Source organism: Entelurus aequoreus, linkage group LG22, assembly GCF_033978785.1.
Source record: "Entelurus aequoreus isolate RoL-2023_Sb linkage group LG22, RoL_Eaeq_v1.1, whole genome shotgun sequence".
In the NCBI taxonomy this organism is placed as follows: domain Eukaryota; kingdom Metazoa; phylum Chordata; class Actinopteri; order Syngnathiformes; family Syngnathidae; genus Entelurus; species Entelurus aequoreus.
This window is the reverse complement of record NC_084752.1, coordinates 37,830,383-37,844,475: the sequence shown is the minus strand read 5'-3', so window position 1 is coordinate 37,844,475 and position 14,093 is coordinate 37,830,383. Positions and strand designations below refer to the sequence as shown.

Sequence of the window (14,093 nt, the reverse complement as noted above, 5' to 3'; positions counted from 1 at the left end):
TAGATCAAGTTTAAATGATAAGAAATGATTTGCAGCACATGTATTTTTTTCTGTCACAATGGAAAGTTGAATACATTTTGTCAAAAAAAAGACGCATGTTAATTACATGGCGGGCCACATCTGGCAGCCGGGCCTTCTGCTTGACACACACACACACACACACACACACACACACACACACACACACACACACACACACACTCACTCACACATATACACAGCACAATGTGTTATGAAATCATAAGAAGCCCCAAAGCTACATTCCTGTCTGCCATCTTTTATAGAAGTTATTGGTGAAGTGGCAAAAATGTCAACAAGCATAACCTCGTCTGAGTGGCGTTTCCTCTCTGAGTGGGCGAGCGACGGACCACAAAACATATAGTTTGCTTGTCTATATTCCACTCATGACCAGGGCGAGGGGGCGCACTGGGAATGGAATTGAAACTAAGTGTGCATCTATCTGAATATTTGTTCCAACACATCTGGGAAAATGAAGAGAGGGATCGTGTGTGTGTGTGTGTGTGTGTGTGTGTGTGTGTGTGTGTGTGTGTGTGTGTGTGTGTGTGTGTGTGTGTGTGTGTGTGTGTGTGTGTGTGTGTGTGTGTGTGTGTGTGTGTGTGTGTGTGTGTGTGTGTGTGTGTGTGTGTGCAGTCATCAGAATGTGTTTTGCTGCTACATAAATACACCTTGGCGTGTCCACAGTGGAGGAATCCGGAAGGAAGTGATGCAACCCACAGATCATTTAGGTTGTTGGGGTTTCCTCCATCATGTCCACCAACCAACCAGCAGCTCCCAGCCAAGAATAGTGACTGGGTTCTCCTGCTCTGCTGGCGTATAAAAGCCTCTGACAGGTTCTCACTCTCCAGAAGATTTCATTCATCAAAGGTCCAAAGCTTCCAAGCAGGTAAGATGATTTGAATGTTGACTCGTTGCTCCATTTGCAGTCTTTTTCACTTTTTGAGTGGAAAAATATGATTATTTTGAGACATTTAACAACTACTGTTTAAATGCTGTTAGTATAATAAGAACAATAGGCAAGGCAATTCAAAGTTCTTTACAGAACATTTTAAAAAAGCAAAAATAAAGCTACAAAATCAGAATATACAATCATCTTAAAAACAATCTTAATTCATTCAATTATTTTCAGTTGTCATATGCACAATTAAATCTAATAATGCAAGAACATTGATGGAAAAATGCGTACAAATATTTCAATATTTGTAGTTTTGTTGGCAGATTATTCTACTTATTTTGTTTAACCCAAAGGACTTCTTTAAAATGCATCCTTGTTTTCTTTCTCTATTTTTTTACACTTTAAGTGACTTTTGAAACTACTTTGGCATGAAAAATACATACATATACAAATTGATCATTATTACTGGAGGGACCTGTTAAAGGCCAGTATGTTTTCTTTCCAAAGTCAATCATTGAAATAAATGTTGCTGCATGCTTTGAATGGGAAAAGGCAGTTAACAGTTACGAAAATGTCAATGAAAAGTCAGTATTTAACTTTGATTTGTTAAATGTGAGGTTAAAAATGGCAGTTGGATGTGTTTGATGGGACATTTAGGAAAACAACGTGTTGTTTTTTTTTCTGACAATTCAATTCAACAAGTCCGAAAAGGAAGCAGAGCTCATTTAATCCTTCCCCTTTTCCATGTGGATTACTAAGCAGTCATTCACTCTTACATCTTTTTTGTCAACTAAATGTTGTCCACTTTGTGTGTTAAAAAGTATTGAGAATTAAAACGTGACAGCAAACTTAAAATCATAAAAATAGGGATAAAAAATGATAAGAGTAATGAAAATGATTGTTAATAAAAATGAACATTTATAATAAGTAAAGACGTTGAAATCAATACAAGATCATTAATACAGTACTGGCGTGATTATATTGACAGAATAACCCAATGTATGGGTCATTTCTGGATGAGAACAGCAATCTGTTATTGGTGGAGATCATGAATGGAATGCATTGTTTGATGTTGTTCAATTCCACACCATCTCTGTCGTATATGAAGATGTGATTACCTTCGCTTTTTGTTTCTTCTTCTTGCAGTCCAGATGGTTTGTCCACTTGCTTGATGTTTTTGACAACAACTTCTTTGACTTCTTTGGCTTCCTTCAGTTCTCCATTTCATTTCAAGTGCCTTTCCCCAGAAATGACTTAAGACAGGCAAATCTGTCCAAACAAAAAGATGCCTCTTTTTCCTCAAAAATACATATTTTTAACTCTGACGACATGTGTCATGTATTTGGACCCCAGGAAGACTAGTGGGTTGTTGAGGCAACCAGCTAATGGGGATCCTTAATAAAAATCAAAAATCAAATCAAATTCCAGTTCCTAAAGGTCTTACTGCGTGACTGCAGGGCTGTAGTAACTGAATGTTGTGTTGCATTCCAGTATGCGGGTCCTCATACTAACCTTTTGCCTGATTGGGGCCGTCCTTACCAAACCCGTGAGTACAGATTTTGTTGTGAAAAGCATGTCATTGAGAGTGGTCGGTTACATCCGAGACGAACCATTTTTCAAATATAAGGGAAAAAATGCAATAGATCTTTTTGTCTTGGCAGATTTCTTTCAATGATGTTGCCGAGTCGAGCGAATCAAGCGAATCGGTGAGTGTATTTCCTGTTTAAGACCCAGAGGACATCTCCTTTGACTAATTGCACTCTGATGACACCTGTAGTCTGTACATTCTTGTGTCTGTAACTGGCAGCTTAGCTTAGAAGAGAGTGAAGTGAAGTGAAGTGAATTATATTTATATAGCGCTTTTCTCTAGTGACTCAAAGCGCTTTACATAGTGAAAACCCAATATCTAAGTTACATTTAAACCAGTGTGGGTGGCACTGAGAGCAGGTGGGTAAAGTGTCTTGCCCAAGGACACAACGGCAGTGACTAGGATGGCGGAAGCGGGAATCGAACCTGCAACCCTCAGGTTGATGGCACGGCCACTCTACCAACCGAGCTATACCGCCACGAGAGAGATGTTAATGTTAATTGTCTTTCAGGCCCAGACTGGAGGTTCCTATCAGCATTACAACCAACAGCAGGTGATTTATTCCACACCTTAATGATGGACGCCGGCAGCAGTAAAGTAATCATTTCCATGTTGAACGGTATCATTGAATGTTCTCAGACTGGAGGGTCCTATGATCCCCAACCCTATCAACATTACAACCCCCAGTACCAGCAACAGGTAACATAGTGTTGGGATGTTCTCCTTTGCATGCATCATTTTCATTTTTTATGTCTTTTCTTTCAGAGCTCGGAGGAAAATGGCCAACAAGTGAGTACATTTTGAATAGGTTTGATACTTTCATTGGTCATGATGTTAGGTTGACTCAGACAGTGCCAGGGAGAGGTAAGGGACTTTCAGTATGTCAGGGAGAGGTAAGCTACTTCCAGTATGTCAGGGAGAGGTAAGGGACTTCCAGTATGTCAGGGAGAGGTAAGGTACTTCCAGTATGTCAGGGAGAGGTAAGGGACTTCCAGTATGTCAGGGAGAGGTAAGGGACTTCCAGTATGTCAGGGGAGAGGTAAGGGACTTCCAGTATGTCAGGGAGAGGTAAGGGACTTCCAGTATGTCAGGGAGAGGTAAGGGACTTCCAGTATGTCAGGGAGAGGTAAGGGACTTCCAGTATGTCAGGGAGAGGTAAGGTACTTCCAGTATGTCAGGGAGAGGTAAGGGACTTCCAGTATGTCAGGGAGAGGTAAGGTACTTCCAGTATGTCAGGGAGAGGTAAGGGACTTCCAGTATGTCAGGGAGAGGTAAGGGACTTCCAGTATGTCAGGGAGAGGTAAGGGACTTCCAGTATGTCAGGGAGAGGTAAGGGACTTCCAGTATGTCAGGGAGAGGTAAGGGACTTCCAGTATGTCAGGGAGAGGTAAGGGACTTCCAGTATGTCAGGGAGAGGTAAGGGACTTCCAGTATGTCAGGGAGAGGCAAGGGACTTCCAGTATGTCAGGGAGAGGTAAGGTACTTCCAGTATGTCAGGGGAGAGGTAAGGGACTTCCAGTATGTCAGGGAGAGGTAAGGGACTTCCAGTATGTCAGGGAGAGGTAAGGTACTTCCAGTATGTCAGGGGAGAGGTAAGGGACTTCCAGTATGTCAGGGAGAGGTAAGGGACTTCCAGTATGTCAGGGAGAGGTAAGGGACTTCCAGTATGTCAGGGAGAGGTAAGGGACTTCCAGTATGTCAGGGAGAGGTAAGGTACTTCCAGTATGTCAGGGGAGAGGTAAGGGACTTCCAGTATGTCAGGGAGAGGTAAGGGACTTCCAGTATGTCAGGGAGAGGTAAGGTACTTCCAGTATGTCAGGGAGAGGTAAGGTACTTCCAGTATGTCAGGGGAGAGGTAAGGGACTTCCAGTATGTCAGGGAGAGGTAAGGTACTTCCAGTATGTCAGGGAGAGGTAAGGTACTTCCAGTATGTCAGGGGAGAGGTAAGGGACTTCCAGTATGTCAGGGAGAGGTAAGGGACTTCCAGTATGTCAGGGAGAGGTAAGGGACTTCCAGTATGTCAGGGAGAGGTAAGGGACTTCCAGTATGTCAGGGAGAGGTAAGGGACTTCCAGTATGTCAGGGAGAGGTAAGGGACTTCCAGTATGTCAGGGAGAGGTAAGGTACTTCCAGTATGTCAGGGAGAGGTAAGGTACTTCCAGTATGTCAGGGAGAGGTAAGGTACTTCCAGTATGTCAGGGAGAGGTAAGGGACTTCCAGTATGTCAGGGAGAGGTAAGGGACTTCCAGTATGTCAGGGAGAGGTAAGGGACTTCCAGTATGTCAGGGAGAGGTAAGGGACTTCCAGTATGTCAGGGAGAGGTAAGGGACTTCCAGTATGTCAGGGAGAGGTAAGGTACTTCCAGTATGTCAGGGGAGAGGTAAGGGACTTCCAGTATGTCAGGGAGGGGTAAGGGACTTCCAGTATGTCAGGGAGAGGTAAGGTACTTCCAGTATGTCAGGGGAGAGGTAAGGGACTTCCAGTATGTCAGGGAGAGGTAAGGGACTTCCAGTATGTCAGGGAGAGGTAAGGGACTTCCAGTATGTCAGGGAGAGGTAAGGGACTTCCAGTATGTCAGGGAGAGGTAAGGGACTTCCAGTATGTCAGGGAGAGGTAAGGTACTTCCAGTATGTCAGGGAGAGGTAAGGTACTTCCAGTATGTCAGGGAGAGGTAAGGGACTTCCAGTATGTCAGGGAGAGGTAAGGTACTTCCAGTATGTCAGGGAGAGGTAAGGGACTTCCAGTATGTCAGGGAGAGGTAAGGTACTTCCAGTATGTCAGGGGAGAGGTAAGGTACTTCCAGTATGTCAGGGAGAGGTAAGGGACTTCCAGTATGTCAGGGAGAGGTAAGGTACTTCCAGTATGTCAGGGAGAGGTAAGGGACTTCCAGTATGTCAGGGAGAGGTAAGGTACTTCCAGTATGTCAGGGGAGAGGTAAGGTACTTCCAGTATGTCAGGGAGAGGTAAGGGACTTCCAGTATGTCAGGGAGAGGTAAGGTACTTCCAGTATGTCAGGGAGAGGTAAGGGACTTCCAGTATGTCAGGGAGAGGTAAGGGACTTCCAGTATGTCAGGGGAGAGGTAAGGTACTTCCAGTATGTCAGGGAGAGGTAAGGTACTTCCAGTATGTCAGGGAGAGGTAAGGGACTTCCAGTATGTCAGGGAGAGGTAAGGTACTTCCAGTATGTCAGGGAGAGGTAAGGGACTTCCAGTATGTCAGGGGAGAGAATTATTGACAAGCACTGAGTTTCTGAAGAAAAACTCAATGATCAAACTTCCAGGTCCCACGTCTGTAACTGACTGATGGATAGTATTTATTTTAAGATGTGTAGATAAGTTTATTTTTAATTTTTTAAATGATGCTGTCTTTATGTCTATGGATGTTCCCATTCATCAGGTCCCAGTCCTCTCAGGGCCTTCAATTGACTGTTTGGTTGGTTCTAGAAGATGGTTCTCCTCTCATCCGAGTAGGCTTCATCAGTTCTGGCACCACCAGCACTGGATTAGATCTAAGTCTATGAGCATGAACTGTACTTGGATGAGTCTTCTCAGACCAACCAAACAGTGGATTGAAGGCCCTGAGATCACGATGTCTTGCATGAAGTGGTGGGTGCACAGGCTCGTCTAACAAGAGGGAATTGTTGTCCCATTTTGTGATCATAAACAGCAATCAGGGACACAAATTACTGTTAAAAAAAGTATATTTTACTTATCGTTATTAATGTTGAAGAGTATCAATATATGTCTATTAATTCTACTTTTCAGGCTCAGGCATCGTATGATCTGCATTCCTACCAACATTACCTCAAGCAGTACCAACAACAGGTGATTTACTCTCCACGTGACTTATTTTGGATTTTCTCTTGAATAAAACGCAGCAGTATTTCAGTAAAGTCTGTTCATTCTCTTTCAGGCTCAAAGCGGAGGTTCCTATGATCCACACTATCAGCATTACCTCCAACAGTACCAATACCAACAGGTGATTTATTCAACATATTGAGGATTGTCCCTACCTTACTGGCTAAATTAAGACAACTTTTTTTTTCTCTGGTTTAGAGTTGGGATCCACATTATGCTAGTTACGTGCACCAACCCGCAAGTCAGTCAAATGAGCACAAACAGCACCCTCAGGAAGCAGACACAACAAGCACGGCTGTTGAAAGCCATGACAGTACCGGCAGTGAGAGCAATGAAGCCAAGGACCAAAGCTATCCCATCCAGGCACCAGAAGAGAGCTTCGGAACGGACGACAGCAAGAGCACCAGTCATGAAAACAGTCAGACCGAAGACAGCACAAGCAGCGAAAGCTCTGAGTCCAATGAGACCACCATCACTGACACAAATGAGGGTAGTGACAGCCATGACTCCAGTCAAACCAGTAACAAGATCCTTGTCATCAAGACCATACTAATGAGCAGTGTGATAGACAGTAGTCAAACCAGCAAGGGTAGTCAGGAAACCAGCAGTGAAAGGAGTGAGACCAGTAAGGCCAGCGACAACATCAGCAGTGAAAGCAGTGAGACCAGTAAGGCCAGCGACAACATCAGCAGTGAAAGCAGTGAGACCAGTAAGGCCAGCGATTATAGCAGCAGTGAAAGCAGTGAGACCAGTAAGGCCAGCGACAACATCAGCAGTGAAAGCAGTGAGACCAGTAAGGCCAGCGACAATAGCAGCAGTGAAAGCAGTGAGACCAGTAAGGCCAGCGACAACATCAGCAGTGAAAGCAGTGAGACCAGTAAGGCCAGCGATTATAGCAGCAGTGAAAGCAGTGAGACCAGTAAGGCCAGCGACAACATCAGCAGTGAAAGCAGTGAGACCAGTAAGGCCAGCGACAATAGCAGCAGTGAAAGCAGTGAGACCAGTAAGGCCAGCGACAATAGCAGCAGTGAAAGCAGTGAGACCAGTAAGGCCAGCGACAACATCAGCAGTGAAAGCAGTGAGACCAGTAAGGCCAGCGACAATAGCAGCAGTGAAAGCAGTGAGACCAGTAAGGCCAGCGACAACACCAGCAGTGAAAGCAGTGAGACCAGTAAGGCCAGCAACAATAGCAGTAGTGAGACCAGTAAGGCCAGCGACAACATCAGCAGTGAAAGCAGTGAGACCAGTAAGGCCAGCAACAATAGCAGCAGTGAAAGCAGTGAGACCAGTAAGGCCAGCGATTATAGCAGCAGTGAAAGCAGTGAGACCAGTAAGGCCAGCGATTATAGCAGCAGTGAAAGCAGTGAGACCAGTAAGGCCAGCGACAACACCAGCAGTGAAAGCAGTGAGACCAGTAAGGCCAGCAACAATAGCAGTAGTGAGACCAGTAAGGCCAGCGACAACGTCAGCAGTGAGAGCGGTGAAAAGGTCATCAACATCCACAGTAGTGACACCTACCAGACAATTAAGGCTAATGTACTAAGCTACAGCATCAAGAGCGTAAATGACATTGTTGACAACAGTGAAAGCAGCAGTGAAGAAGTAAGTGACACCAGTAGGACCATCAATGACAGCACTAAGGTCACTGGCAGTAACAGTCATGACACCAGCAGCCATGAAAGCAGTGAATCTAGTGACACCACCAGTCTTAAAAGCAGTGAATCCAGTGACACCACCAGTCTTAAAAGCAGTGAATCCAGTGACACCACAAGTCTTGAAAGCAATGAATCCAGTGACACCACCAGTCTTGAAAGCAGCGAATCCAGTGGGACCAGCAGCCATGAAAGCAGTGAATCCAGTGGGACCAGCAGCCATGAAAGCAGTGAATCCAGCGATACCACCAGCCATGAAAGCAGTGAATCCAGTGAGACCACCAGCCATGACACCAGTGGAACCTCAAAGGCCAGTGACAGTACCAGCCATGAAAGCAGTGAATCCAGTGAGACCACCAGCCATGACACCAGTGGAACCTCAAAGGCCAGTGACAGTACCAACCATGAAAGCAGTGAATCCAGTGAGACCACCAGCCATGACACCAGTGGAACCTCAAAGGCCAGTGACAGTACCAACCATGAAAGCAGTGAATCCAGTGAGACCAGCAGCCATGACACCAGTGGAACCTCAAAGGCCAGTGACAGTACCAGCCATGAAAGCCATAAAGACCCAGAGTGTCAGAATGGGGCGGAGAGCTGCGAGAGCGAGGAGTATTTCTTCCAGGACATCGGCGACGATGCCCACTACTCAGTGGACCATCTGATGGTGCCAGATGAAGATGACATGGAGTTACGCCTGCGAAGAAGATGACCTCACCTCCACCTCCACCTCCACCTCCACCTCCCACATTCACTTCAACACTATCCAATAAGCTGACTAAACATATCAGGTGGAATATAGAATATTGTTTTGACTCTTGAAAGTTATTTTTGGGATCATCATATTGTTACCTATGTGTGTGTGTGTGTGTGTTTGTGTGTGTGCACGTGTGTGTGCACGTGTTTGTGTTGAAAACATTTTGACCTCTAGTGTGTTGCAGAATGTATCCATACACTTGTGAATTGTGTGTATGTTTGGTGAAAATAAATCTTTAATTGTACAAAACTTCTCCTCCTGATGGTCATTGGAAGCAATACTAAGCAGAGCTTCATCAAATGAGGACTAAACAAAGTATACATGCACTGCTTGTAGAGCTCGAAGAAAGGGAAAGTGTCCTGCATCCGAGCCATCTTGCCCAAACTGCCAAGGAGCTAACAGCTAGCATCAGCATTTCTGATTCTTAAATTACTCAACAAATGAGCTGATCAACATTTGCCGGCTAAGAAAAAACAAGTGATAAAATGTTATGATTATTCGCATACACTAATTTATTGTGTTTACTTCACTGTCATAAATTAAAGATACAATAGTACGCTAAATAATGTAGTAAGACAACTACTGTTTATATTGTAAGTTTAACATCTGGGCTGCTGCTAATGCAACTGAATCTTAACGGTCCACCTGTACCGACCCAATTAGGAACCATCCATCTTCTTCTGGTTATCCACGTTGGAGTCGCAGGGACAGCTACCTAAGCAGAGAAGTCCAGACTTTACTTTACTCGGCTACTTTCTTCCAGTTCCTGCGAGGTATCCTAAGATGTTCCCAGGGCACCTGGGAGACATAGTCTTTCTAACGTGTCCATGGGCATTCCCTGTGGCCTCCTACCAGTTGAATAGGCGTCCAGGGGGCAAGTGGGGGCATGACAGTAATTAACTAGAAGCACTGCTTACACTGCTGCCTTTGCAAAGATGATACAGTAAGTAAGTACAGTCAATATCATAACTCATTTGTTTCCTAATGTGTAGAATTATACTGACAATCACCACTGCTATGTCTAAAGTCATGCCAAAATACTGCATATCAGTAAGTGATGAATCGTAGAGCAACATCTGTAAACATGTGAGGTTTGCAGATATCTCTACCCCAGGCTTCTAAAGACCGATATGGTGAAATACAACTTGCCACATTGCAGATATCTCCATCCCATGCTTCTAAAGACAGATATGGTGAAATCAAACTCCATCCCATGCTTCTAAAGACAAATATGGTGAAATCAAACTCCATCCTATGTTTCTAAAGACAAATATGGTGAAATCAAACTCCTTCCAGACTTCTAAAGACAGATACTTTACCCTCTTGAAAATGAGAGTCGGGAACGCGAAATGGACATTCACAGTGACTTTTATCTCATCGACAATACATCGACGAAGCACTTTAGCTTCAGAGCTAACATGATAGCCTCGTGCTTGACTGTAGATCGAAACAAAAGATACATGCCCCTGACTGGAAGGATAGACCGAAGATCAACAATACTACTATTACTTCTACTCTCAGGAGACACTGAACTCAACCCTGGACCTGTAACCACACGGTTAATGTTGTCCCGCCTGGCGAAGCTTAGCAATGCTACTGCTAGCGACGCCATTGAAGCTAACTTAGCTGCGGGACCTCCTATCTGCTCATCTCAACTCAAGCTCACCTGTACTCCAGCGATCGGCGGCTCGACGGAGGACTTCGCCCCGTTCATCGACACGGTCGGCGGCGGAGGACAACCCAGACATCGGCGAAGGCAGCAGCCCGGCGGCAAACGGCACGGCGGTGAGCGGCGCGGCGACGGTCAACGAGGTGACTGTCGACATCAACACCCCGGTCTGCTGTGGAGACAGTGTGGCGGGGGTCCACGCAGCCTCTCCCCGGTCCCTGACGGTCGAGGACGCGGCGTCTAGACCCGCGGCATACACAGGATTTCGGGGCTCCTTCATACTACCATGGTCCTTGTTTTCAACCGGTCCAAAGCCCGCGAAAATGAAATCTACCTCCACAACTTAAAATTAGATGAGTGGGACTGGTCCCCTGTGCTCACGAGCAACCTGGTCAATGTTGCTTGGGATCGCTTCCTAAAGATACTAAATGACATGGCTCCCGTGAGAACAGTGAGGATCAAAGCCCGCTCTGAACCATGGATGAATCCGGACCTATTAGCTGCCATAAAAGACAGAGACAGAAAATACTCAGAATACCAAAAGTGTAAAATTGAAGTAGATAAACAACCCAATAGTAACAACCTCAAATCACTCATTTCAACTCTCAAAAAACAATGCAATAAATTAAGAAATAAGACAACCAACCTGACCAAATCCTTAACAAAAAATTACATTAGCGACAAAATAGAGGAAAACACAAATAAGCCACGTGAGCTCTTGAAAATTCTCAACAACCAGCTTCCAGGTTGCAGCCAGAAACTTAAAACCAGACTCACCAACATCAGCATCAAGGAGGGTGACTCCCTCATTACAGACAAAATGGAGGTAGCAAGCAGACTTAACACCTTTTTCACCAGCATAGCCGCAACTCTTGTCAACAAGCTGTCCCACCACTCTGGTCGCTTTGGTGTAGAACACATTAAAGCCTTCTACAGAAAGCTAGGAGTATCCAACGATGATTTCAAATTAGAAATGGTCTCAGCTGATGAGGTGTTTAAAAAATTGAGCACGCTCCACCCAAACAAGGCCACCGGCCTTGACAATATCCCCTCCAGATTTCTCAGGGACTCTGCCTCCATCATTGCCCCAATCATTTCGCACATAATAAACCTACCAATTTTACAAGGCCAAGTACCAAAAGACTTTAAGATAGCAAGAGTAACTCCCCTCTTTAAAAAAGGAAGCAAATTGGAACCTGGCAACTACCGACCAGTTTCTATTCTCAGTTCCATTTCGAAAGTAATGGAAAAAATAGTTTATGAACAGGTCGATAGTTACGTTGCCACCAATAAACTCATGTACAAATTCCAATCCGGCTTCAGAACTAACCACTCCACTGACACATGCCTTCTCTATCTGACCGACCACATCAAACATGAGGTGGACGCGGGCAAATACTGCGGCATGGTCATGCTGGACCTTCAGAAGGCCTTTGACACCGTTAACCACGCTCTACTGTTGGATAAGCTCAGAGCAATCGGATTTAACAAAAACTCATGGAGCTGGATGCAATCATACTTGGAGGGGAGGGAACAGGTGGTAGAGGTGAACGGCATCGTGTCCCCCACCCCTCTCAGTAAGCTGTGGAGTCCCCCAAGGCAGTATATTGGGACCTTTACTGTTCCTAATATACATAAACGACATGTCATCGGCATGCGACTGTGAATTGTTCTTGTTTGCGGATGACTCGGCCTTGCTGGTATCAGACAAGGACAAGTCACAGGTGGAGAAAATCCTCAGTGCTGAGCTCTGTAGAACTTGCACCTGGCTCGCTGACAACAAGTTATCCATACACTTGGGTAAAACAGAATCCATCCTGTTTGGGTCCCACATCAACCTTAAGAAAGTCAATGACTTCACTATAAAAGTGGGTGACATTGTTATCACCAGGAAAGATGAGGTCACCTACCTAGGTTCCATTCTAGAGGCTAACCTTTCCTGTGATAAAATGGCAACCAATGTAATCAAAAAGGTCAACCAACAAAAAAGATTTCTCTACAGAATCTCCTCTCTGGTCAACAAAAGCACCATGAGGATTCTGGCGGGAACTCTCGTTCAACCCTTTTTCGATTACGCATGCACCTCCTGGTACCCTAGCACCTCCAAAACCCTCAAATCTAAACTCCAAAGAACAAGCTAGTCAGGTTACTTCTAGACCTCCACCCCAGATCCCACCTCACTCCTACCCACTTCTCCAAAGTGGGCTGGCTCAAGGTGGAGGACAGAGTTAAACAACTTGCACTGAGCCTAGTCTATAAAATCCGCTACACCTCCCTGATACTGAAGTACATGTCAAACTACTTCCTTAACGTAAATGACCGCCATAACCACAACACCAGGGGGAGCTCCACTAACCACGTTAAACCCAGATTCCCATCTAACAAAGGTCTTAACTCATTCTCTTTCTATGCCACATCAATATGGAATGCACTCCCAACAGGTGTAAAAGAAAGGGCATCTCTATCCTCCTTCAAAACTGCAATAAAAGTTCACCTCCAGGCAACTTCAACCCTAAACTAACACCCTCCCCGGATTGTAAATAATCAAATGTAAATAATCAAATGTAGACACTTTTTCTTATGCTTTCTGATCTCTCTCTCTCTCTCTCTCTCTATGTCCACTACTTGCTGTACATATCCTACCAAGTCAGACCTACACTGTTTCAATGTCCATTTCTCGGTTCTAAATTTTTGATGACTGAAGTGATGATAGCAACCAAACCTAACCCCCCCCCACCTCCACATCCCGGATTGTAAATAATGTAAATAATTCAATGTATATACTCTGATGATTAACTTGTGTGATGACTGTATTATGATGATAGTATATATCTGTATCATGAATCAATTTAAGTGGACCCCGACTTAAACAAGTTGAAAAACTTATTGGGGTGTTACCATTTAGTGGTCAGTTGTACGGAATATGTACTGTACTGTGCAATTTACTAATAAAAGTTTCAATCAATCAATCAATCAGATATGGTGAAATCAAACACCTTCCAGGCTAAACTCCATCCCATGCTTCTAAAGACAAATATGGTGAAATCAAACTCCATCCTATGCTTCAAAGACAAAAATGGTGAAGTAAAAGTCGCCACATCGCCAGCAGATGTCAGCTAGCAGCAGGCTAAGTTAGCACAGGAGGAGAAGAAAGGCCTACTGAAATGAGATTTTCTTATTTAAACGGGGATAGCAGATCCATTCTATGTGTCATACTTGATCATTTCGCGATATTGCCATATTTTTGCTGAAAGGATTTAGTAGAGAACAACGTCGATAAAGTTCGCAACTTTTGGTCTCTGATAAAAAAGCCTTGCCTGTAGCGGAAGTAGCGTGACGTCACAGGTTGTGGAGCTCCTCACATCTGCAGCGGAAGTAGCGTGACGTCACAGGTTGTGGAGCTCCTCACATCTGCACATTGTTTACAATCATGGCCACCAGCGGAAGTAGCGTGACGTCACAGGCTGTGGAGCTCCTCACATCTGCAGCGGAAGTAGCGTGACGTCACAAGTTGTGGAGCTCCTCACATCTGCAGCGGAAGTAGCGTGACGTCACAAGTTGTGGAGCTCCTCACATCTGCAGCGGAAGTAGCGTGACGTCACAGGTTGTGGAGCTCCTCACATCTGCAGCGGAAGTAGCGTGACGTCACAGGTTGTGG

The 14,093-nt window shown here is 44.9% G+C and overlaps 1 protein-coding gene across 1 annotated transcript; it reads left to right on the top strand.

Moving 5' to 3' along the window:
- The first annotated feature begins 779 nt into the window (after positions 1 to 779).
- Positions 780 to 8,950, top strand: LOC133639433 (uncharacterized). The gene is made up of 10 exons (XM_062032723.1): positions 780 to 904; positions 2,405 to 2,459; positions 2,575 to 2,619; positions 3,013 to 3,054; positions 3,141 to 3,200; positions 3,267 to 3,290; positions 6,265 to 6,324; positions 6,413 to 6,478; positions 6,556 to 7,861; positions 8,585 to 8,950. The coding sequence occupies exons 2-10, from the start codon at positions 2,406 to 2,408 to the stop codon at positions 8,719 to 8,721; spliced, it is 1,794 nt and encodes a 597-aa protein (XP_061888707.1). The 5' UTR covers positions 780 to 904; position 2,405; the 3' UTR covers positions 8,722 to 8,950.
- Positions 8,951 to 14,093: the final 5,143 nt, after the last annotated feature.